This window comes from Caretta caretta, chromosome 2 (genome assembly GCF_965140235.1).
Source record: "Caretta caretta isolate rCarCar2 chromosome 2, rCarCar1.hap1, whole genome shotgun sequence".
NCBI classification, from domain to species: Eukaryota; Metazoa; Chordata; order Testudines; family Cheloniidae; genus Caretta; species Caretta caretta.
Genome location: NC_134207.1, coordinates 167415151 through 167441843, shown reverse-complemented (window position 1 = coordinate 167441843; position 26693 = coordinate 167415151). Strand labels below are relative to the sequence as shown.

Below are 26693 nucleotides of genomic sequence, written 5' to 3'. Positions count from 1 at the left end.
ATGGTTTTTCCACAGGGCGTTAAATTATTTTATTCTACCGCAAGTGGTCATTGGGTACCCATCCCCAATGGGGCACTTTTACGAGGCTTAAGTTCAAGGTCCCGAGGCTGACCAGCCCCTGGGGAGAAAGCCAGTGTTGTGCATAAAAGAGGAGAGGGCTGGCTCATCCTGCAGCGCACGAAGGGTTAACAGGTGGGTCAAGGAGAAGCCCGGTCCCGCAGGGCAGCGTCCTGGTGCAGAAGAGGCTCGGTGAGAAAAGAGGGTGTTGCCCTCCTCTGACAGCCTCCGCGAGTCTCCTGCGCTCTTCGGGGCTGCTGGGCTCGCCTTAAAATGAACTGCTCTGCAGGGCGCGGGGGAGCTTAGCGGGAGCGAGATGCCCGCTGGAGCTGGCCGGCTGCAGTCATGTTGCATTGGAATGAGGAAGTGGAGTGGAGAGGGGAGGGACTGAGAGCGGAGCTGCCTCCTGCCGCGGCTCTGCTGCGAGGAGGAGCCGCGGCACATGGAGCTGGAGAGGACTGGGAGAACTGTCTGCAGCCAGCCCCGGCCAGAGCAGGTACCGTACTGGGGGGGGCAGCGGCTGAGCTTGGCAGGGCTGGTCTCCTTCGGCGTTGCTTTGCTGCTCGCCCTGTGCCGCCCTCTGCCTTTTGCTGGGCTGCGAGGAGCCGGGGCTGGCACCTGTCTGAGCACTTCGCTGTGCTGCAAACTTTTTTTTTTTGGGGGGGGGGGGAGGGGGTCGGGGGAGGAGAGGACAAACTTTGCTGAGAAGAGGGGGCCAGGGGTGAGTGTGGATGGTGCGAACGGTGGGGAGCTAACTTTTCTGCTTAGGGCAGGAGAGCCCTGCTAATGTTTGTTAGGGGCCAGCGCTGGTGTCCTATCCTGGTGGTCTTGCGTTCTGGGATCATAGGATGGTCACAAGCCGCGGACAAGGGGGAAATTTGTCATTTGCAGGTGCCTAGATAAGGATGGGCCGTTTCTTTCGTGGTGCTTTAGCAATGAATATTTGCTTGTTTGCATTATTATTCTATATTTGCCCTGCTAAAAGCGGATCCGCTTCTTCCCCCCCCCCCCCCCATGGATCCTAACCTCCTCCTCTTCAGAAACAGGTAGTTTTAGATGAGATCCTGAGGAGTCCTTGGGATTTCTCTGTGTGTATAGTGTAAATTCCAGGGAAATACACAAGAAAACCTCAAACTAATACAAGGAAGGCTCGCGTGTTTTGTTTTATTTGAAAGAAATAGGGAACAGTGTGAGTTGAGTAATTTCAGGAAGTTGTGAAAGAAAACTGGGAGATTACAGAGACTAAACAAGCTGGTTCTCTCTCTCTCTCTCTCTCTCTCTCTCTTATTTTTAAATTAATGTTACCAATGTTCCTTCTTATCCTGACTACGCATGCTAGTAGGAAATAAATGTATTGAAATGTAGGTTGCAAAAAAAGAGCCAAGATACTTTTGAATTATTCCCTAAAGTTTTTAGAAATAGGCAAAACCAGTGAGATATTTTAAAACAATTATTCGTTATTTTTAAAAAAAATCAGGAGGGTGAGGAAAGTAAGGGGACAGTAAAAACATAATCCCCTCTCAGGAGCATGCTTCAGTGTCTGTGGATCACCCTCAGCACCTAAGTTCATTCAAAGCTGAAATTCAAATAGTTTGCCCCTGTAAATTACAGAAAGAAGGCAGTGGGGATTGCATAAACCATCAGGGACTTGTGAGATGAGCAGAATATATTTATTTGGAGATCTGGCTATAAGGAAGGAACCATCTTCATTGTTTTGTTCATTGTGGTGTAGGCTCTCTCAGTTGAAGATTTGTTCTTTCTCACCACACAGCACAACTTGTTATTTCCATAAGTGACTGTTTTGCCCTGTAGTCACTTTCAAAAAATTAGTATAAAAACAACTTCACACTTCAGATGTCATTTATAAAGAAGCTTCTAATTTTGTTTTTCTTTTTTTTTAATTTAAGAAATGTCTTACTTTGGGACAATGTTCTACAAAGTACAGCAAGACTGTCCTGCATTGTACAAAGCATCCTCTTAGGATTTTGAGAGTTAAGATCCTTGATAGTATTGTGGTTATTTTCTGTTTACAGATAACTCTTAAAACTACTATCCTAATACAGTTTATAATCTCAAACCCTTAGTATGAAACCGGTGTTTTGTAGAATGTAATAGTTTTTAAAATGGTATGGTCTACTGATCAAGCATAGCAAATAATTTGGGAGGAAAATAATGCACTTTTTTTTTTAAATGTATAAATGAGCGTGCTTGGTATTTACACACATTAATGGAACTGGAATTTTCAGAAGGGCAAGGGTAAAGATGGAGAACAGAAACAAGACTGAGGACTCTCCAATTCTATTTTGTCCATAGTTGGACAAACATGTCAGTAGTTGGATGTCACATAGGTTGTATCCAGATGCATCCACTGTTTTACAATCCTTGGAAAAAACACCAAAAAGAGTAGCCTACAAGAGAGATTTTATTTGTTTCATGTGTTCATGACTACTTCCACCTTTGCAAGTTTTGTAACAATTAGTTCATTTTAAAAGTAAAAGACAAACTAAGGGCCAGATTCTGCAAACTCTCACATACACATGCATTAACATCAGTGGACTGCTCATGTGGATTGTAACTCATGCAGGATTACACCCTAATTAAAATTGGATACAATAAACAATCATTAAAATATAAAGATGAAAAGTTAAAATATTACATTTAATCCCCACTTCCCCACCCAAAACCTGTCAAATAAACTAAAAAGTTTGTCTTGCATCAGTTAAAACAAGGAAATTACATGAGTTAGGTTGCCACTCTCAGCTTGCCCTCAACTTCCCTCTTTATGCCCTTGTATTTCAGGGATCTAATGTGAGGAGTTCATGAAGCACTTCTGCTGCAGTGTCTAGACAAAATGTGAATTAAGGATGGAGTGGCAGTCTTAAATTGAAATTTCATTGCCTCTGTTGATTTTACAAGCCACTTGAAAATTATTTTAAAAAAGAAGTGGGAATACGTTTTGTTTTTTAATGTAGAAAAATTAAGAAAAAGACAGAAAAAAAATCCATGACTACAGTATTGTATATGAGCTTACTTTAGGCCTGGTATTCCTGCTCATTCGGCTGATATGGAATGCACCAAAATGTGCAACACTTCTTGAAAAGTAATTACTTCTTTCATGTTGGAGCTGCTTTTCGAATATAAATTGTCCATTTACATGATTTGTTTTGTTTTTAAATCATGAGTGTACATCAAAAAGAGAAATATGTTCATTTCAGACCCATGTCTATGTTCATAAAGTTGGAAAGGGAAAAAAAAACCCATAACACTTGATCCTGCATTGAGCACTTGAACTTTTAGTCTGAACCGAACTTGAATGCCCAAGTGCTAAATCTCTGTCCTCTCAAAGAGCAGCTCATGGACGCAAGAAATTGGATGAAAACCCTGTGCACCCAGAGTCTCTGCTGACATACTCTCCTTTTAGAAACTACAATCCTCATTAGCAGAACTGGGTGGGGGAAGACTCGGCTAGCTTGTGGAGAGCTACACATCACTTTGTATGCGATCCTTCCTTGTTCTAGTGATATCTAGTCCCAGAGATGGGGCCAGGTTTAAAAGTCTTGTAATAAATGTTAACTTTTGGGCATCTTGGAATTGTGTTAACTTTTTATTGGTAACATTTAGTTAAATATTTCTTTTCTACCAAGTGTTGTAAATGAAAATGTGAATATAAATATAAAATAATTAAAGTTAAAATTCATAATCTAAGAACCCACTTTTTGAGTGAAATCCTGACCCTGTGGAAGTCAGTCGGAGTTTGGCATTGTCTTTAATGAAGCCAGGATTTCACCTCTCATGCATTAATATCTGGAGTCAGGACCTACCTTGAATATTTTTCTTCCAGTGGAGCTGCTTTGGAGACACAGGCATAGTGTGAAATTTTGGAGACAGTGCACATTTTCTCCAGAATTAACTGTTGTTACCGGTCAAACACTGATGTTGAAGGGCACAGCACATGAATTACAGGGCTTAAATGCTTGCCTGTTCCACTATATGCTCATAATAATTGTGGAAACTTAAATGTTTTTCCTTGGTGCATTATTTATTCCATATAATGTTTTGCTGAGTGGCCACATATCCTGAAGAACACTAAGTAAATTGCAGCATTTTGTAGCATGTGCAGAAATTGCAATGGAGCACAAGACCTGTCATACATCTGATACAGCCTAGGTGGCATGTCAAATACCATTGCTAACTTTGGACACAGATTGGTGGAATGCTTCGTTGTGTAAGTGTGCGTATGATAGTCACGCAACGTGCAGCATGATAACAAAATGCAGCAATCCCCATTCCAATATTAATAAAGCAGTTTTTTATTCTGTTGTGAGCTTTAAAGACTAAAACCTGGTTCACCCGTTACTTCCACTGAGTAGCTACACTAATGTCAAGTGGGGGAAGAGAATCAACCTGTGGTATTTTAAAATAGTGGTAGAAGATTGTATCCATATTGCTCATCAAATAAATTGGATAACTCAAAAATGATGCCACAAACCTTTCCACAAAAAGAAAAGGCGTACTTGTGGCACCTTAGAGACTAACAAATTTATTTGAGCATAGGCTTTCATGAGCTACATGCAGCCGATGAAGTGAGCTGTAGCTCACGAAAGCTTATGCTCAAATAAATTTGTTAGTCTCTAAGGTGCCACAAGTCCTCCTTTTCTTTTTGCAGATACAGACTAACACGGCTGCTACTCTGAAACCAAACCTTTCCAGATATATTTGTATTTGAACTCAGAGATACTTATACCATCTGTTTGCACATTCCAGAGGTAAGGAAAATGCTTTGAACAAGACAAAACACCGAATAAACTATATGTCCTATGTTGGCAGTTTGTGCTAGGAAACTTTAAAAAAAAGAATCCAGTAGGTGTTAAAGTCACTTATCCAACCTAATCCTGTATCTCTTTGGTAGGTAAAACTTCCACTGAAGACTTCAGTGGGATTCTCGTATTTATAAGGGCTACAGAACTGGGCTCAAGAGTTAATTTTGTCAGGTTTTCTTAATGTGCACCAATGTACTTGAATGCATTTTGAAGTCACAATTTTTCCTGCTACACAGTGTAGAAGAATTAAACCAAATTTAAAATAAATAGCAACGTGTCGAGCTGATTTTAATATTGGCAACTTTAGAAGATGTTAGCAGCTGTACATGTGCAGGTGCTGATGTGCTGCTAATATTTTAAGGGGTTCCCACAAAATTTCCATTTGGATAATTTGTGTGACAAAACCCTGTGTTCCAGGGAAGCATGTGATCATACAGAGGGGGGGTTGTGAATCTAATAATTTTCCATTTTATAATCTTAAACCGGGAGAAGGCAACATCCCTGGACAACTAAACTAATATTAAGTGCATTTGCTGGAACTGTTTAGAAAAATATGGGGTATATGTTGTGTCATTTGAAATGTGGACAATGAATACGCTTAAAAACAAATAATGTCTGCCTGGGTGTTTGATTCTCTGGGAAACATATTGAAAATCCCTGCCACTTAGTGAAGCAGCCCAAAGGCAAAACCACTTGCTCTTCTCAAGTGTTTTTATGAGCCCCAAAGAATCATTTGCCTGTGGCAGGGAAGATTTAGCAATATCCAGAAAGGTTTGTGAACCCTGTCAGAGGCAAGGAAATTACCCCAAATCACCCTTCAGTTTGGTGGTGAATTTTAACAAGGGGATGCGCCAAGCCCCCTCCAGCACGTTATGAATAACTATACCGTCGTATCTCCCTAGTGGCTATGAGTCGGAAGTGATTACGGAGGGCAAGTTGCCTCTACCAAGGTCAGCTTTGACTTGCTCTCCTCAATCCTACATGTGTGCATCATTATGATTTAAAGTCAGTAGGAGTTTTACATGTGGATTGAGCCCTAAATTTGAACAGAACTGAGAATTTTTGCAGAGAGTGGAATGGACTGTGGTACATCTTAAAAAAAAAAAAAGGGCAAAAAAACCACAACACCCATAAACCACACCTTTTCCCCCTAAGCCATGCCCTCTTTTGTGCTCTGAGTGTTTCAACATGAAGAGGCTGTGGAATGGGTAGTGATTGACACTACTTTGAGCTGAGTAGACTGTAACCAAGTCAAATTGTACCTGTTGAGTGCAAATCTAGGCCCCAAATCTGCAGACTGATGTATATTCTTAACTTTACTCAGAGAGTCATCACATTGGGAAGTTGTGTGCGTTAGTGCAGGACTGGGGGCTTACCTTGTGAGTGTGCTTCAATACAACAGAATGAATTCATATTGCATTTTTCCATGAGGCATCACAGGGTGATTTAAATAAAATATAATCTAAAATATTAATGATTTTAAAAGCAATGGGAAGCATCTGTTCCTTTAGCTTAATAAGATATATTTTTAATAAAAAATTTAAAACATTTCTATTCCCAGGTTGATGTTTCATTAGCCTTCTCAGTAAAAGAGACACTGACTGACTGATAGATTGTAACCATGAAACTGACTACATACCGTAGACCAGACCCACAGTTTAAACAATGAATTGACAGCAGTGTAAAACTGGAATAATCAATAGTGGTTTGGGTCCAAAGTATTGCAAAACACAAAGTAACCAAAAGAAAGAAATAGAGGGGGGGAAATTTGTTAATTTATTTCAGTTATAGTAATTTTTAGGAGTTATTTTTAACTGTAGGAAACCCCCTCCTCCTCACATATAATATACTGTTCCAAGCTAATAATGCCCCTTTATCATCTTAAGCAATTTGAACACTGTGAAGAGAAATTAGGAAGTAATTCCACAATCATGGGTATAGGTAATAAACCCCCTTGTCATTTTCACAAACTAAATTGACTGCTGATTCTTACCTCAATATATGGCCTGGGGTATTTGGTAATAAAAGTTCCATCAAATATAAAAATGTCCCTTTCTCTCAACTGTTTTGCTAGATTTGCTGTAATAAACATTTCTGTGTTTTTAAAGTAATACATACAAATTCAGTTCTGTATGGGATGTTCCCCCTGACTTGAGAGGCAGTGTGCAAAAACGTCCTAGAGCAGAATTTGGCTCTTGGATAGTGTGCTTTGTTCGAAGGTAGAGTCAGTGCCTTAATTTACACTCCTGACTTTTTTACTCGGTTTGTTTATTTGATGGAGGCATGAGTCTCTTCTGTATGATCTTGATTTTATTTGGCTTAATGAAGAAAGGAGTCGGAGTTCAATGAATTAATAAAGCATGGCCTCAATTAGGAAAATTGTCTCTTTATTTTTCTCATTGTGCAAAGCAATTTTTTTTTTTAAATGAATCAGGTTGCAATCTAAACATTTGGAAGATCCTTTTAAATTTTTGCTTTGGCTCAGGTAGGGATATCTGAAAATTGCAAGAATTTGTATACAAAGTGACTAAAAAGGGAAGATATGTATTCCTCCCTTCGAAATATACTGCAATAGAGATAGAACTGAAATCTTATAGAAAGTGAGTAAGATTATATATGGAATGTATGTACCTTTTAAAAAACACCATCTGCAGTGCTCTTACAATAAATTCCAAAAGAACTGAGAATTATATAGGATGTTTGTTTCAACTTTTTTCAGACCCTCGCAATTGTTCACTAACATGGAGATTAATTTTACAAGTGCCATATATATATTAATATTTTGAATCTGTGCTTTTAGCAGAGTTCTTTTTTTTAACTCTCATGTCTTGAATTACAGTGCTTTCCTCATTTTATAGACAGAAACTCTCAATTGTATTTTGACTGTACGTTTATAATTGTTTTGTCAATTCCCATAGTTAACCAGAATTTACCCCTGCTAGGAGTAGAAAAATGACTGCATTAAATAAACTCCTCCCTCGATTTTTGGGAAAATGTTGACTGTAAACTGGGTAGAAGAGAAATTGTGATGGTGAGAGGGAACAATTGATCTTTGTTTTAAACTTCTTCTTTTTATAGAGTCTCTTAATAGCAGTGAAGGTATTTTTAACTGTTATTGGAAACATACCGAAATCCATAATGTGATGCTCAATTTTCTGTCTTTAGAAGGGGCCCTTTATTTTTCTTCTGAGTTACTATTTATATTGAGTAGTGTGGTGGGGAGGAAATTAAAATAGAATTAAAATGGTTCAAAAGTAGCGTCATTCACAGAGATTGTGAAGTCTACTTTATTAAATTACAGTGATAAAGTTAATTATCATCTGCTTGTAGAGATATTGAACACTTTTAATTAAAACTAGTTTACAGGTTTCTAGCAATTTTCTACAAGTATTTCCACCGCATCCTTCTCAGTTGATTCAGAATATGCTACATTTTACAAAACTTAATAACCTTCCTTCTTTTTCCTTCCTCTTCATCTACCTAATTTGGCAGTAAAGGGTCCCTTAAAACAAAATGACCTCATCGACAGTAGATGCATTTTTTAAAAAAATAGAAGGATAAATACTTTTACAGGGTTTTTCCACTTTGTTAGTTCATCATCTCTCCATGGCCTTTGGTCCAAACCTCAGCTCTAGCAGATTTGAGGGAATTATCTCAGTAACATTCTGCAGTTTGAAACCGTTTGATGCAGTTAAAGATACAGCTACACTGCAGTTATGCAGATGCTTGCAACGGTTGACTTTTTTCATTAATTGGGACCCGTACATGTCACTCCTCGCTTAGTCATGCTATTAATATACATACACTTTCAAATACTTTGAATGGTATATTCTTTGATGGTACCAGGTTTGCCAGGAAGCTATCTGGGTTGGCTTTATCGAGTTTGACCTCTCTCTGTATTGTTGAAGCTACGACTCATGTGAGATGCATTTTTTATGTTGTATCCTGTCTGATCAAGAGCCACTGAGACTTATATTTCAAAGACCACAAAAAAGGAGACCCACTATAATAACATCAGTAATCATTTAAGGCCAGGTCCTGCAATTCTAACTCAAATGAGTTCCGTTTACTATTTGTGTAAATGAGGGTTGCAAAATCAGCCCTTACTCTGTATGGCTTTGTTGGGGAGGGTTATGGGTTTTTTTAGAATAGACCTATTAGCCCATGGTCATAGCAATGGAAGAGTCCCTGTTCAGCCATCATGTGTGCTGTATGCATTTTGGGTGGGATTTTCAAAAGTGCCTAAGGCAGTTAGGAGCACAAGACTAATTGTAAATAGTACTTGTTCTTCTGACTCCCTTATACACTTTTAAAGCTCTTACCCTTTAATTGTGCACATAATCTGAGAGAGCAGTGTCACTGGCTATGTGGTTATTTAGTTGTGCATCTCTGAGACCTTTCCACTTAGGTATTGGGGCTTAAAAATCCCACAAATTGGGTAGGAAACAAGTAGTGAGGAGTGTAATGTAGTTACCTGGGCCCTATTCATACTTCACAAAATCAAATAAGAAGAACTATATAAACAGAGGGCCAGATTCTGATCTCAGGTGTGCTGGTGTAAGTCCAAAGTAACTGCACTGAAGTCAATAGTGTTACTCCAAATTTTCATCAGTGTATTTGAGATTAGGACCGAGCCTACAGTGTGTTATTATAAGCCTTGATCCTGCAAACATGTATGTACTTAACATAGGCATGTGGGTTGTCCCATTGAAGTCACTACCCAAGTGCTTAAACCAAAGAATGTGGAAATGTAGCAGGATTGGGATAGTACGTTGGAGTTGATTAGGCAATAGGCCTTATCTGGAGTCTCTTCACACTCCAAAGTCCCATTGGTTTCAGTGGAAGTTTTGGTTGCGGAGGATGCAGGCCTGAGTTCTCATGCTTGTACATCATTTTGAATGTATAAAGCACTTTATAAATGCTATGCTTTAATGTGTATGGTTTACTTTTAAATTTTCATTGAAAAATAGGAGATGAAATAATACACCAACACTCCGTTTGCAGAAAACAAGTTTGGTGCATTTTGAAGGGCAACATCCTGAGTTAGAAAAATTAACCTTTATAGAGATTTCTTCCCCCTAACAGCAGCCTAAAGGACCCCATTAACTTTTGGGCCCAAATTCATCATTGATATAACCCTACTGCAATGAATTGCAATTGATGTGAACACTTAATCTGGCCTGTTTTGACAGTTAGGTGGGGAAAAAATAGCTTGGAGTTTAGAATGCGCGTGTTGGGCCACATTCTCCTCTCACTAACAGCAGTGCAACTCAGCTGAATTTGAATGGTGTTGCATGGGAGTAACTGAAGGCAAAGCTTGACCCACTCAACTTTTCTTCAGACTATGAAAGGTTAAGTGTTCCATGTGAACACATTCAAAATTGTGCATGTATTACACTTAAACATGATGTGGCTGGCATGTGCATGTGCATTTGCCATGAACAGTGCATAGGCAGAGCTGTAGAGAGGAGTTGACAAGAGGAAAAGAAATCATGTGCATGTCTGCAAACACAGGATTTGACCAGATGGTACCCTGTACAGATTCTGTGTATTTGTGTGCATATACATTGTTTTCTTATTTAAAGCATCATTTTGTGTAAAACAGAACCAATATAGTCCTTCCATTTTAGTGTGTGTTTCTTGAGGATTAATAATGTCACAACCCAAAGATTTACAACATTTTGTTTTCAAAAGCATTATAATTAATTTTTGCAATCAAGTCTCTAGATTATTAAGAGGAAAATGTATTGGTTTGAATTCAATTTCTAAGGAGATTTGAAGAAACTATATAATATTTTAAAGGGAGCTTTGTAAATATTTTCTGTAATGGCGCAAGCACTTAAATCCATATTTAGGCACCTAAATAAAAGAGGCCAGAATTTCCAGAGGTGCTGAGCACCTGCACCTCCCATTGAAGTTAATGGCTCCTTATTTGGGGGCCTAAATGTGGACTTACGTTTAAAAACGTTGGCTTACATTCAGTGTTGGCATAAGCAGGGGCAACTGTGTAGAAGGCAGTGAAATTGCACACACTTGTGCCTATAGTGAATTTGAGTTTAAAATTATTATGAAAATTTGCAAGGGGTTGGTTGTTAATGTTTTTCCTTTTACTAAATAATAGTGCTTTCCCCCAATGTCTCATGCCATATACACTTCTGCAGAAATCCTTTTGTGTCCACCTGTGATAACATTCAAAATCCAGTCTTAAATTGTAACTTTGGTGGGGGGAATCCTAGTGTCCTTACTTAGGACTATATCCTGCTCCCCTTGAAGTCTATAGCAAAGCTCCCATTGATTTCAATGGAAGCAAGATCAGGTCATCAGTTCTTACTCACACATATACCCATGTCAAAGTCACTTGAACAGCTAGTGCTCTCATTACACAAAAATTTGGCCCAATGGGAGATTATGCCTAGGTAAGGATTTAAAAGCCTTTGTACCAGTGCAGGGTTACAAAAAACGTATTGTCCCAGCACTTAGATATGGGTCCAGTCATGTGTCCCTGGTAAACCTAAAACTTTCGTTGGAATTGGTTGGGATTTCACTGGTACCTACAATCTGAAGACACTAGCATTACACTAGTATTTTCCCCCCATCAAATTAGGCATCACCTGCTTTAATATAATGAATTTACATTTATTGAATGATCAATGCTGTGGGTGCTGAACACACATAAGACTAGTTATGAGGTCCAAAAGACCATTTCAAAAAAGACATTCCTTCTTCTTTCCCAACCAAACTAATATATTGCCCATCCACTCATTCCAAAACCCTAATCAATCTCTTGTCCCCCCAAAAAAGCCTGGGGAAAGAAGTGAGCCTGAGAGAATGTACTGAAGGTGAGCAAATCTAGGCTTTCACAGACCCAGGAGAGGCATGTGGCAGAGTGGAGGATCTCTCCTCAAGAACACTCAGACACCAGTCCTCTCCTATCTAAACCAGGGGACCTCCCCCCATTTAGAAAGGGGAAGCCTTTGCAAATTTAACTCCATGTCTGACTTCAGCTAAAAGGCAAAAAGGAGCATGCGTTGGGAGAGTAGGAATGATTCAGTACTTGGTATACTGCAGAAACGTTGGGGTTGTATGGTTTGTCATGGTAAAGGAGGGTAATTATGGGAATAATAAAATAGAAACGTTCATATTCAAATATCCTTTTCTGCCGAAGAGACCATCCTTAATGGATTTATTGAGGAAGAAGAAACCCCCCATATTTTGCTTTGTCTTCTCTGAAGCCCTGGAAATAGACCTCGAAGCATTTTCTAATTATTCTAGAGACACTGGTTAATTAATGTATAGGATTCCCTACCATTGTAAATATTTTCTTGAGTTTTTGTTTGGCTGGAGTTCACCATGACACAATGAAACTGTATGTTAATCAAACAGCTGGATGATCATCTAAGGCACCAAGAGATGCATAGGAATGTCTTTTCCTTCATTTGTGTTCAGTGACCCTTGCAGAAGAACTAAGGGAGTGTGTATATGGAGACTGGGCTTTTGTACAGTCCCACCTACAAGTACATACCACATTTCCAGTAACTGAACAGGTTACAATTAGAAGATGATGCTGGATTTCCCCTCCCTCAAGATAAGTAGTCAGTGGGAAATACAGCCTATCTTTATTAAAAAAATGGACAAATTGAAATCTCTTCTGTCCCATAGAAGTTGATGTAAATTGTTGGGTGGAAGGAAGCTTTTTGTGTTTTGCAAAGCTACAATCTATTTTAGGCAGTGATTTTTTACAAATTGTTTTGGCTGGGACTAAAATTTGGGACTGAAATAAAGCAAAACAAAACGTTCTGGTATGTTGAGTAGCATTAGGGCAGTTATGCAGTGGGTGGAATGCCTGGTGGCATTTGAAGGCATGGTAGCAAAATGCGGAGGGTAAAAGTCTGCTCTTAAATCCACACAGCAGATGTGCCCGCTGATACTGGGATCTTCCTTGTGCACAAAGCTTCCATTGACATGAAAGGGAGACTTGCATGTGTCTGAAGAGCAGACTGTTAGATCTGAGGTGCACTGTGTGGGTTCTGAGACTTGCCTGGGAAGTCCATAACATTCATTGGAGAATTAAATAGGACTACTGCTGTTACAAGCCTTTCCTCTGCCATTTATTTGGTATCACGTTACTATCCCCAACAGTACTGATGGTTTCTTTCTTTTTCTTTCTTTCTTTCTTTCATTCAGAAAAAGAGATGTTTGAGGATTTGAGAAGAATGGATGTTGTACACTTGCCCCAAACATCAGACTAGTGTTATAACTCTTTGTACAGTAACGCAACCACTGTCTTCCTCTGTTTCTAACTCTTTCATAGAAATAGGTTTCCATTGCCACCTTTCTGATTCCAGAAAACTAGATTGGTGGTGGTGCCTTGAATGCAATGACATCAAAGGAGCCAGATTCTCAGCTGGTGTAAACTGTCATAGTTCCATTGAAGTCAAAGAAGCTATGACAGTTTACATTAGATGAGGACATGGCCCAAAGCCTTGTAGTAGACAGAGTTTACAGGTTAAAGAACGTTTTTCTCCTAAGGTTACCTGAGTTGCCAGCACCATGCTGAAAGTTTAGTATCAGGTTGTGCTGGGAATACCTGCTCTAGTAAGCCATTCATTATCCAAGGCACTACCAGATGTCCACCATAGGCACTTGAGACTTCAGACTTGTAGTCTTGTGCTCCAAGTGAAAATTTTAATTTTATTTCTACCCACTAACCCTCAGCGTGCTTCTCCCCAGAGTTTGTGGTCACTCGCAACTTACTCTCAGAACATTATGTGTTGCAACAGAAGGGCAGTAGCTTCCCAGTATTTGTTACCAATCTGTGGAGCCAGCCATCTGTCAGCAAAACAGGAAGGCCTGGGTTCCCTTTGTCTCCTGGGCTTGTTTTGCTATTTTAGGGAGCTTTACTTCTCCCTGTGTAGAAGAAAACTGATGTGGTCTGAAGCCAGGGCTCCTGAAAGAGTGAGGGCCAAAGACTGAAGCTGCTGTTTTGCCCATCTGCCACTGCTTGAGGTGTATTCATTATTAATGGAGGTAGTGGCGGTTGCTGCTCAGATATGCAGCCCTGCCTGGGTAAATGAGACATTCTTCAGCAAATTGCTTCGTTTTTTGATTGCTGATTGTACGCGTGTCACCAAGCTGACTCAAGGTTCATCGATGCATGCTCAGTAAATTAGAAAGAACATAACTATGGATCAACCAAGAGAATGAATTCTGTGCCTACAATGACCCAGGGCCATTTAATTTTCTGCTTAATTTTGTTGCAGTCAGTTTGCATTTTGGGTTATTATGCAGTAGGAAATTAACAATAAATAACAAATTTGGTCCTCCTGTGCTTGTAATGATATTTTTATAAATCTTTGTAATGCTGTTTTAAAAAGGATCAAGGTCTGTGCCAGTCTGATACCCAGGTATGCAGGGAGGAAAATAAAGAGAAAAATACATTATTCTTGCGAGATAATCTCATAGTTAAATAGCAAAGGATTTTTCTTTCCCCCCACCCCATGCTTTTTGTCTTGTTTTTTGTATTTCACATTAAGTTAATGCTCTTCCTCTCTTTCTTAGATTACTTGAGGAAAATGGAAACAGATGAGGCTCAAGATATGTCCCAGGTTTCAGGTGAGATCCTTAAAGAATACATCTATGATGAAAATCCTGAATTCCTGTTAATCTCTGTACCAGAGTGCAGTGTTGTTGTTATTGTCATTATAATTGCTTTGGATCTTTTGTAATGCCAGAGTGGAAAGCAGGGCATAATTAATGGTATCACTTAATATCAAACCTAGTAGTGCATAGGCTTTTTTAAAAGGAACTTTATAATTAAAGAAGCCAAGGAAAATATAAGTAGTTTTGCATTAAACCTACATCAGTATTTCCTTGAAGCATGGTCAGACGCACGTTGTGGGGTATTTTTGGGGGACAGATAAAAGATTGACTGGTACATGCCAGTTTCAGGACAAATAAACTTCAGTCATGAGGGGAAAATATTAATTAAAAAAATTGCTCGCCAAGTAGGTTTTTGAAATCTTTCTCACCCCCTGCCCAAATCTTTTATAACTCTATTTGGCTTAAGAAATAAAGACTGGATAAATAAATATCTGGGTAGATAGTAAAAGCCATAGCACCAATAGCATTAGACTTTAAGGGTCAGAACTCTTTTATTCCAAGGTGTCAATGCTTTGAAAGAATGTTTAAGTGTTGCTTGGAAGAGTTAGGCCTCTAAAATTTGCCCTGTGAATATCATGATTAGGATTCTACAGCCCCTTGGCTTCTTGCATTTCTCCCATTGGGAGTTTTATTATTGACTTCATTGGGGATAGGACTGGTCCCTTGGCAAGTCTGGAAATATAATTATCAAGATAATATTATTCTTAATACTTTTGTGCTTCATCGCTAGTCTCAAGGAGCCATATAGTTTGCCCTCTCCATAGGTTCTGTAATTAATATTTGACAACAGCAATGGCAAATGACTTTCAGTTTTCACTCTTAGTATGCTGTCTAAAACAGGCCACCTTTGTTCATTGAGGCCTCCATCCTGCAGACACTTAAGCAGGTGGTTCACTTTAACGGACAACTGTCACAGTTAAAATTAAACATGTGCATAAGTCTTTGGAGGATCAGTACCTAAAGACCAGCTGTATGTGATCATAAAATGGCTTGGACCATAGAACTGGTCAGGGCATTTTTTCATTCAAGAAATTAGATGAAAACTGTAAATATAATTTTCATCTATTTTTGAAGGAAAAATGAAAAAGTAAATTATATATATATATATATATATATATATATATATATATATATATATATATATATGCAGAACTAAATTTTGTGTGTGTATATATACAAAAAGATTTCTAGAAAACTAAATTTATACATATATAAATTTAGGTTTTTAGAAATCTTTTTGAGTTTTCATCAGGAAAAAAAAACATTTTTTTTTTAATTTTTTTAGATGAAAACCTGATAAGTTTAAAATAAAATGGATGTGTCCCATGGAACTTTCTGTTTTGACCAAAACAAAAAACCCAAACCCATTTTCCATCATACTTTTCAACAGAAAATTTTCAGCTATTCTGTATGGGTTTGTTGATTTCCCCCAAATCATCATCATCATCATTTTTTACTTTATAACTAAATATATTGAGCTTCAAAGTTTTATTGCATATTGAAATAATTAAAAACTTGCTATCTGTGTATAGTTTGACACATACACTGCTCAACAGGAAAATCAGTGGAACACAGATCCTGTATTCCTTATACAGACAAAATTATTAGGATCTGTTTAAACTAGAGCTTTTAGTTGTGTTCAAATTCAGTGATTCTGTGTGGGGCAGAATCCCATACATGGGTGCCTCATCGGGATTGGGCTCTGCTGGGTTCCAGGGGGTTGGAGACAGTTGCATCTTTCTCTGCCTCTATGGCAGCACATGTCCCAGTGGATATCCACACCCAATGTTATGGTGCTTAAAATAGCATTAACTTGAACTCCACATCTGCTCCCTCTTGCAATGGTTGGTCAGAGGCAGCATCACCCCCATACAAGGTATGCTGCTGTGAGGAGGAGCAGTATGGTAGGCTAGCTCTCCAGGGGACGGGAGGCTGCTTTGACTCCTGGGTTAGGAGGCGACACTGTCTGCCTCTTTCCTTGCGGGGGAAGATTTGAAGGGAACTCAGTAGTATTTCTAAGTGCTTCCAGCTCTCCAAATGCTGAAGGATTGGTACCACTTCTAGTATTTCCGCAGCATCCCTAGGTGACAATAAGTCAGATTCTTTGGAGGTGATTTTCCTTTCTTAAAAAAAGTGGACTCTGAGGTGAATTTTAGCTCCCTGATATAATCTGCCCACAGCAAATGCCCTGCGTAAACCTCCCCACTCTGCTGTGCCAGTGACCCATTGATCTTTTACTCTTGGGCTCCCTCGGAGCAGAGACTGTTCTGCTGAACAGTTAGTTGTGTTTGTGATGTGATCAAATGGCCACAGAATAGCTTACGCTTGCTTTCATTTGTGATCTGAGCTGTGTGTGCACTCGTTATTCCAAAAACAACAAACTAGTGGATTAATTCCTACAGGTTCTTGACTGAGCCCTCATTAATACAAGTAAAGTATTCTGATGTTGATGGTGACATCATCCATAGGTCAACTGCTGATTCAATAAATCATTTCAATACCTTATTTTTGCATCTGATATTATTGTGTATGTGATGCTGTGTACAGTAGCATGGCCTGGTTTTCCTGCCATGACGAGCAACTTGGGAGCAGGGGGGCAGAATGCTCTTTGGAGCTCACAGGACCAGTTGCATGCTGCTTAAACCCCTTTAAGGGGTGTTTCTTATTTCCTTCCCATAAGGCTGGCTAGCTCTGCTGGCCAGTAGGCATGGGATGAAGGGAATCATGCCCTATTGGTATGCTTCCAGGGACGTAATTGCAGGGCAAGTCTTCTGTAATATTTTGGGGACAAGCTTGGCCCTCGGCCTGAGGGGTCACAACTGCAGCTGTAAATTACCTTGATACTCTTCTCCTGCACTGTGCTTAGTGCTCCTCAGCCCCACTGTAAAATCTGAGCCCAATGGGCAAGATGTACCACTGCCTTTCGCCTGGTATAGTTATTTATACTGAGTGAAGTAGGTGTAAGAGCCCTGTCAAATCAGAATGGTAGCATTTGGAAGCCATTTACTTGCATAGCTGTAACTGACACAAGGTGTATCAGTGGAGAATCAGGTCAACACCGCATAAAATGGGCATAAGTGAGATCAGAGTCAGGCCCTTTGTGTTTGCAACACAAATGTTCCCGCTTCTTGGAATTCGGTCACTGCTAGCTCCTAAAGGAACCAAAATGCTCTTTGATAAGCTCAGAGTTCACCCTTTTTTTCTCTCCTGAAAGTGATATTTCGTGAGGCAAGCAGTTGCAGTTCTGAAATGAAGAGAGAGCTGACATACATTTAACCAAACAGTATCCGGTGCCCATACAAAAGAATCAGAAAACACAGATAATATCTCACTTAACTAGCAGTGTTTATCCTGCTGTTTTTTTTAGTTCTAGATTGGGTCTAACAGTTGAGGGAGAATGAAAAACCAATGTGAATGTTTTCACCACTATCACACAAAGATCTCCCCAAGGAATCACCATTTGTAGTTCTCCACTTTTGCCAGTTGATGAGAAATCAGGGAAGAAGGTTTTACTTTTGACATGGCAGGCTAGAGCCTCAGCTGGTGTAAAACAGCTTAGCTGCATTTAGTTCCAGTCACTGAGTCTGATTCTTTTCTTAAACCAGTGTAAACTGGGAGTAATTTAATCAATCTCAGGGACTTTACACCAGTTAAAAAGTGACATAAGTGAAAGGAGAATTAGGTTTCTAGTCTTCAGTCAAGACAATCTTATTTCTTTCTTCTTGCTTTACTGTGTAAAAAGAAACAGAGTACTTGTGACCATAGAGTTACTACTCAAAATAACCCTAAAGCTTCAGAAGCCTTTAGCTAATATTAGTTTCTAGAAAAGTAAAGATCCAGTATTTCTAAAAGAAGACATTCACTGTTTTACTTTTAATAATACTGAGTGCTTCTAAAGCACCTTTCTGGCCTGAACCTCTGAGGCATCAAAAAATTGTGTGGAGGTGCTGAGCCAGCTCTGTGCCCATTGGCTTCGCTGGGAGTAAAAAATGCTCAGAACATTCTTGGATTGGTTCCGTAAGCTTCCCAAAACTCCTGTTTGGTAGTCAGTGCTATCATTCCCATGATACAGATGGAGAAACTGAAGTACAAAGAGTTTGAGGACCTTCAGTCTGCAAAATAAACAACTTGCAGGGTTGGGCCCTAATGCTACAATTCTAAATATGGATTTGGGTGCCTGATTTTAGGCATCCAAGTTTAAAATTTTTGGCTTAAGTGACTTACCCAAGGTCACCAAATGACTCAGTGGCAAAGCCAGGAATAGACTTCAGATTTCCCAAAAGTCCTGTGCTTTCCCTCTAAAGCTTTTTATAAACAAGGGCATGTTTTAAGGCTGTTTTTTTCAAAAACAGAATTTACACCTAGATGCTAGACTGCCCTGTGTGTGTGTGTGTTTCACACACTTTTGAGCAAAACTATGTATAAGAATGAAGTAAATGGGTGGGACTTCGATGATTTTGTGACATTTTAACAAATGGTCCCAGTGCTCACTACGAGCTTTACAACTGCATCCCTTACATCTGTTGTTATTCTGGACATGCCTGTAAGAAATTAAATGGAGAACTGTTTCCCCCCCCCCCCCCTTTTCCATTTTTAAATTCATCTGCAAGACATTTTAGTGAGATTGCAAATCTGTAAGATTGCCATGCAGTAGTGAATTTATCAGGGTGTAACAATTTAGATGTAGTTAAGGCATGAAATAAGAAGATCATGATCTGGAATCCAAGAGAAAAATCATACATAGCCATTTAAAAACTATTATTTTTACCCAGTCTTTTTTATACAAGGATTGTGCTGTCATGTGCAGTGGGAAGAAATCCCAAGCTTCTGTGACAAGAGTTATTAAAGCAAAGTTTGCAAAGTAGAGTTTCCTCAAACAAAGTAATGTGTTTGATCTTCAGCTTGTGTAAATCAGCTCCACTGAGGTCCACTGATTTACACCAGTTGGGTGTCTGGCCCCATTCTTTAGTAAAACTAAACAAGCAGTAATCCATATCCTGGTTATTTACTGTAAGCTGCCAAAGTGCTTGACCTTCTAATTTTACTTTATTTTTTGAATCCCAAAAAGATTCCTTTAAAGATGTGGTGGTAGGATGCTTAACTTTGGGGAGGAGTGAAGTTCTGATTTTATGCTTGCTATTCCATGTGGTCTACAGTTAGCTATTTAAACTGGTCTTTAGAAACACAAGCCAGATGCTTTTTATGATCACTCTTCTCCCAAATCTAGAGTACGTATGTGGGCTTTAACTGGTGTAATGGAGAGCACAATAGGGCCTTGAAACTTGCAAGTGGCTTTTGATATACAAAATTTTAAAAAAAGAACAGGAGTACTTGTGGCACCTTAGAGACTAACAAATTTATTAGAGCATAAGCTTTTGTGGGCTACAGCCCACTTCATCGGATGCATAGAATGGAACATATAGTAAGATATATATGTATACATTTTGCGAAGGAAAATCTACGATTAGGGAAACCGGTTCTGATTGGGAATGACCCTCGCCCATGAGTTAAATTTCTTCTTCTTCTGCCTTTTTTTTTTTTTTTAAATAGCTCAAATGTTTAAGCCGTATTACCCCACTCTCTGCCTCCTCTCCGTAAGATGCAGCTCAGCTTGGCAAGTTGTGACTTGCAGTGAAAAAGTTGTTAGCAGTTCTTAAGTTCCTTAAAGCCTGTAAAGTAGTCAAGGAAATTACAGGGCTAACTTCACAAAGGAGCTGAGCAAATAACAATCGAAACATTTTAATCAGCTTACTTCCTGCTTTGTTCTTTTTTGCTCTGAGTTCATGCTCCTTCTTTTCCCTTACCCAACCCATCTTCAGCTGGGCATCCACATCTAGTCAGTATTATTTGTCTCTTTACGAAAATACCATAGAAGTTAGAGATGTGAAAGAAATTTTAACTGATATAGTCTGTCCTCCTGCCAGTGCAGGGATTAGTCCCCACAGTTTATCCTGAAGTTCTTTGTCCACTGTAGTTTTAAATGACTCATCTGATGCTGCTCCTGGTGCTTCCCTTGGGAGACTGTTTTACAATCTGATAAATTCATCATTAAGAAATTAAGTCAACTTCTTTTTTTTCCCCTTCTAAATTTAATCCCCTTATACCTAGTTATGTAGTCACAAAGTCCTTAGCAGCACTTTCCTTTCTACACCATCTTCAGATACTTGTAGATGATCTTCATTACCTCAGTAATTAAAGCTGTTAAAGTTAGTGGTGTTATTCCAACATCAGTGAGGTCAGAATCCAGCCCATTGTCTATCTCATTCTTTTATTGTTTGATAAAAGAATTGTTTTTTAATAATGGTGGTCTAAATTAATCTCCTAGATAACTCCATTGGCTACAGTAGAGTGACACCAGGCCTGAATTTGACCCATAATGTTTAAAGCCATTGTAAGAGGGCCTCTTGGCAGGATAATGCATGCTATAGTACTACACAACAAGGTTGTACCCACAGTGAATGAAAATTAACACAGGAAACCTCCCCATCTGTCATAATGCAGTAATTAGGAGTGGAATTATTTTCTGAAATGTCTTGCGTTTGGAACTGAAATGTTACCTTTTTAAAAAATCGCTATGGAACCTGATTTGTTTATTCTGCAAAAAGCTTGTATTCAAGCTATTGGTTCGTTTCACTTTGCCAACGAGAGATGACAAAACACAAAGCAGTACCATGTTGGGTTGTACTTGATTCTGGCAGCAGTGCACTGGCAAGCCAAATCATGCAAGGCGCTGAGCAACAGAAATCACTGGGAGCTGAGAGAACTAAGCTTCTTGTAGCATCATGCCATTTTTAAGCCTGTGTTGTGAGCCAGCCAGTGAGAACTGTGGCTAAGAGTGAAGCCATGCTGTAGACCAGGGGTGGGCAAACTATGGCCATATCCATCCCATCAGGCTATTTAATCCAGCCCTCAGCTCCAGCCGAGGAGCGGGGTTGGGAGTTTGTCCTGCTCCGACACTCCAGCCGGCATGACCCTCCCCCCATCACTCGACCCCCTCTGGCTCCTATGTAGTACGCGGGGGTGTGGCCAGGAAGCTCTGTGAGCTGCCCTGTCTGCAGGCACCGCCCCTTCTGCAGCTCCCATTGGCCACGAACCGCAGCCAACGGGAGCTGCAGGGGTCGCACCTGTGGATGGGGCAGCGCGCAGAGCTGCCTGGCTGCACCATGAAGCTGGAGGGGGGGACATGCTTCCGGGAGCTGCTTGTGGTAAGTGCTGGCCGGAGCCTGCACCCCTGAGGCCCCCCCTATGCCCCAATCCCCTGCCACAGCCCTGATCCCCCTCCCGCCTTCTGAACCCCTCAATCTCAGCCCAGAGCTCGCACGCCCAGCCAGAGCCCTCACCCCCCCCGTGCCCCGACCCCCTGCCCCAGCCCTGATCCCCCTCCCACCTTCTGAACCCTTCAGTCCCAGCCTGGAGCCCCCACCTGCACCCCAAACCCCTCATCCTCAGCCCCCACCAGAGCCCTCACCCCCCTGCACCCTAACCCGCCCAGTACCCTGAACTCCTCATTTCTGGCCCCACCCCAGAGCCCGCACCCCCAGCTGGAGCCCTCACCCCATCCCGCACCCCAACCCCCAATTTCGTGAGCATTCATGGCCCACCATACAATTTCCATAGCCCAGTGTGGCCCTCGGGCCAAAAAGTTTGCCCACCCCTGCTGTGCATACTAGTCATTTGTGAGGAGAGCTTTTAGAGCATTTAGACAATTTGTCAGTGTAGTTTTGCTGTTAGTAGTTGCTAGCACCAGAGCAAAAATCTACTTTTCTTTATGTAGCATCCAGGGAAGAAAGTAAGAAGTCCCTTGGTGTTATGGGTAAAGTACATCTAGCAAGGGTGTTCTTCCGTGCATATAACTCCCACTGCAGGAGGAGCTTTTCATGCAGGAGGATAGCAGGCTAGGGTCCCTGGAAAGTATTTTAGCTATTCCAGCCAATATTATTAATCTTACGTTATTATTTATTCTTCTGTGACTAGGCAAGGAAAGTCCTCCAATAAGTGATGTCCCAGATGATGCAGATGAGCCCATGCCTGTACCAGAAGACCTTTCAACCAGTACAGGAGGACAGCAGAAGAATGACAGAGTTTTGGGTAAGATGGTTGGTCTGTTGTGTTTAGAAATATTAGCCCACCATAGTATTAAACAAAACATTGTATAGTTGACTGGTATACTAGGAAGTCTTCATCCCCTTTAGTAATGGTAATTCAATGAGGTTGTTCAGTGCTTTCCACCCAGCCATCACGTACGTAGGGGAATGCAGTCTGCAGGCCAGTTCATCCTAAAGGAACTAGAAAGATCCTCCCACTTGTCTAGTTTCTAAAGCATGACTGGTTACATGCATCTCCCACAAGGAGATGAAACCCTTCTAATTCTGCATAGGAAACTGTTCTGCTGTAGAGATCAGTAATAGATTATGAAGTAAGTGGTTCCAAAGCAAAATAAAGCTCACTCCAATTTTGTTAACGTGTGGAACACTCAGTTTTCTGATCTGAACATTAGCTTGGCCATGAGCACATTAGCTCTGTGCTTGGTGAATTTTTTCAGACGTTTCACATTATGGCATATGGTTTGCTCATAACTTGCAAAGTCTTTGGCTATGTATGTCCAACCTTTTTACAGATTGCTCTGCAATGATGCTTACTGTTTTTATTGTGCATATCCTGAAAATCACTTGAATTTCTCTTTCCTGTGTAATCTGCAAAATGGCCAAATCTATTAGCTTACCGCTAATCATGAACCAGAACTGATTTGCAAAGTGCTGATACGTCTTAGACTAAGGGCGGGTTTGCTTCGCCCTTTAATCCACAGAAGACGGGTGTGAATTCTAATGAGCACTGGTGTGTTAAGCACTAACTGGCCCATGTGGACCCTCCTGGCACGCACTAAAAGACCTCCACTGTGCATTAATGTAGTATTGTTGGAAATGGAGGTATGTTAACATGCACTAGGGAAGTTTTCGTGCATGCCAACAGAGTCCACAGTTAGTGTGCAACACGATAGTGCACACCAGAATTTACACCTGTCTGTTGTGGACTAATGCAGTGTGTAGACAAGCCCAGAATCATTTACCCACAGCCTAGTGTGCAGGATTGGGTCTGTTGCTGCTTGACACACTCTACTCTGGTAGAGTAAAATATTCAAATATGCCTGTTCTGCTCCTTGTCTACACTGAGGTGGCCCACTCAGAAGGAATTTACAGAGCCACAGAATCAACGTTTCCTCTGCCTTCCAAATCTGGGATTAATACCAGGAAAGACTGAAATGTCCCTTTTGGTAGGAAAAGGCAATACATATTAAAATGCCCTTCTTGCCTGTCTGCCGGCACTGGGGGTTAGTAAAATTCCATTGATATTTGGATAAACAGAGGTGCCAGGAGAAGGGTTTATTTTATGGTAGCAATTAAAGGCCCCAGTAGAGATGGGGACCCATTGGGCGAGAGCCTGTATAAACAAAAGATTGAGAGAGTCCCTGCTCTGAAGAGTTTATACTCTAAACAGAGAAGAGACACGAAGGATCGGGGGGAAGAGGAGTCACAAAGAGGGGAAATGGCTCACCCAAACTGACCCTGCAGGGCAGTGGCGGAGCAATGAATAGAACCACCAGCCCAATACTGCCTTGGGAGTCTTCATTTTGCTCAGTGCTTACGCAAATATTCTCAAAAGTAGGAGCATAAAATTAGGCTCCTAAAGCCATAATTAGGCAAAATAAGTGGTCTGACTCTATTTAAAAAAGAAAAAAAAATGTACAGGTGCTCAGTGTAACCCACACTCTTCCTGGGTGTGGTGTTCTGTCCCATCTAGTGGCACCGAGATCACTTACAGAGAGATTAATGAGTCTGCTCTACAGCCTTAGCAAAGAGGCAGATGGCTTTTAGCTCATGCAGTAGAGGTTCACGCACTAAGCTCCAGAGGTTCCAGGTTCAATCCTGCCTGCCGACGACTGGGGTCTGTCAGTGTTACACTCGGCAGTTTTGAAAATCAGGCCACTTGTGAATTTAGGAGTCTAACTTTAGGCACCTGTTTTTGAAAATGTTGCCCTTTATATCTTTGTTAACATGATCAGTAAACTGAATCACTCCCCCACAATAACCTGCTATTACAACATATTCAAATCTTGATTTAAAACCTCCTAATCAAATAACTGGTAAATATAGATAACTTTTAAAACAGCCAATATTTTGATTACATCGAATTTATTTAACCACACACAGATTATGCAAAATGGGCCATGTTGGTGATGCAGCTCTCCTATAGGCTTCCCAGCATGCCTGTAGTGAGACTGCAAAGTAGTACGTATCTACAGTGAGTTTTTGTAAAACAAACACATTGTTCTTGGGTTTCCCTGTACAATGAAATGTATCTCTTGTCCTCATAGGATCCCAGTGGTAAAACAGGTCTTCATCATCTTGACTGCAGCATATCTTTCTACAGCTGCTCAAAGACCCTCATGTTCTATCCATGGCTACTTGGGTGACAGGGGTTACATTCTTGCAAGGAAGAGATGCTCTGCCCTATATAACAATATAGACAATTTGCAATACTCTGCTCTCTGGGCACCATTCATTATAGCCACTGAATCCAACACTTACATTATTTCTCTAGACCCCAGAGCTGGATTTGCTTTCCTCCTTTCCAATAATCTCTTCTCCTGGAGCTAACCATAGTTTTTCTTCGAAAATTATATTATCCTGTTTAAAAGGCCTCAATTTCATAACAACTACCTCCTATGCCACACAATCTTAGTGCTGTCTGGAGTATAATACATGCATCTGCTTGCTACCTTTTTTTTAAAAAAAGTGAAGATGGGATTCATAATAAGGGAGAATCTAATTCTGCTTTCACAATACTTATCAGTGCATGTTCCAGGGTCCCTCCAGCTGAACAGGCAGGCATTTTGTTTATCATTCCATCTTTGTCAGAGTTAAATACCTGACTTTCATCTCCCATCAGCAAGGCTTGACATGCAGCATGCATTTTACATAGTCAGTGAAATATGGCCTCCAGAGGCCCTTTGGTTTGATATGGTGGCTCCCCATCCAGAAAAAGGTTAATGTCAGTCAAGGTTTAATGAATGCAATAGCAGAGATACTACAATGATTGGGCCAAATAAGTTGCTAGACAGCTAGGAGTAGAACCTGTTACCACTGTGATGGTGGCATAGAAGTGCAGAAACTCCTTACATTGCACGTGAAAGGAGTCATTGCTACTCCAGTTTCTTCCCCTCTCTGTGTGTTATCCGAGATCATAAGTCAAATATCAAGACGACCTTGGAAGGCAGTTTGGAGGAAAGGGGGAGATGGTTGTGGACAGCAGATTATTGTAATGACCCACAAGTTCTATACGCACTGTAGCAGAGGGAGAGCATGTGGCCCATGGTAATTACACAAGATACAGATGAAAAAAGATGGCCGGGCACATTTTAATCCTAAAGACTTTCCCAGTGTTCTATCTGGTTCCTTAGGCAATGGCAATACTCTGTGCATTCCAGTGCCTTTCAGCCTGTGGTTATGTTTGTACCATGACCCCTTAGAAGATCAGTTCTCTCCTTACTGCATGCATGTAGCATTTACTGTTAACCAGAATTGTGGGCGTGTGTGCTGAAGAGCAGCTAGACTCTGGAGAGTAGCTGAAATGTAAGCCAACTGGAGATATCATTGGAAATTACTATTTGGTGAAATGGAAGGAGTAACTATTGTCCACCGTGAACTGGTAACATTAGATGAGAAATTTTGAAGGGATGACATACCCCTGAGGTTGAAATGTTCCAAATGGACTGCTTGCTTAGTCAGATTTGTAGTTGCACTGAACGAAACGTCTAACCTCATGCTCAGAACGTTAGTTACCTTTATTAATCCATTTAGCATGTTAAAGGTCAAAAGATCAGGGAACATAAGTTATTTTAGACAGAAAGATAGGCACTTAACTCCCCTTTGTGCCTTTGAAAATCTCCTCTCCCACCTCCTCCTATGGTAACCTGAGCGTTGAACCTTATGCTGCAGACCTGCTAAAAAGGGAACATACTGAAACTCTTTTCCCTTGACAGGAAGTGCTCGCTGCATAGACTGGCCAATGCTTACTAGCCTGTCCCGTGCACATGTGTGAATGGTAGCAGGTGGTTACAAGACTGGGGAGAAAGAACAACAGACCAACAAACATGAG

The 26693-nt window shown here is 40.5% G+C and overlaps 1 protein-coding gene across 9 annotated transcripts in view; it reads left to right on the top strand.

Annotated features, from left to right (window-relative positions):
• The first annotated feature begins 299 nt into the window (after nt 1–299).
• IKZF1 (IKAROS family zinc finger 1) overlaps nt 300–26693 on the top strand; it is a 94065-nt gene continuing 67671 nt past the window's right edge. For 3 of the 9 annotated variants that reach the window (XM_048839252.2, XM_048839251.2, XM_048839250.2), the window contains exons 1-3: nt 306–553; nt 14436–14489; nt 22512–22625. In XM_048839252.2, the coding sequence (XP_048695209.1) occupies nt 403–553; nt 14436–14489; nt 22512–22625 (319 nt within the window). In that variant the 5' untranslated portion in view covers nt 306–402. Of the gene's footprint in view, nt 554–14435; nt 14490–22511; nt 22626–26693 lie in introns of all 9 variants that reach the window. The other 6 variants (XM_048839248.2, XM_048839245.2, XM_048839249.2 and 3 more) reach the window with 4 other exon arrangements.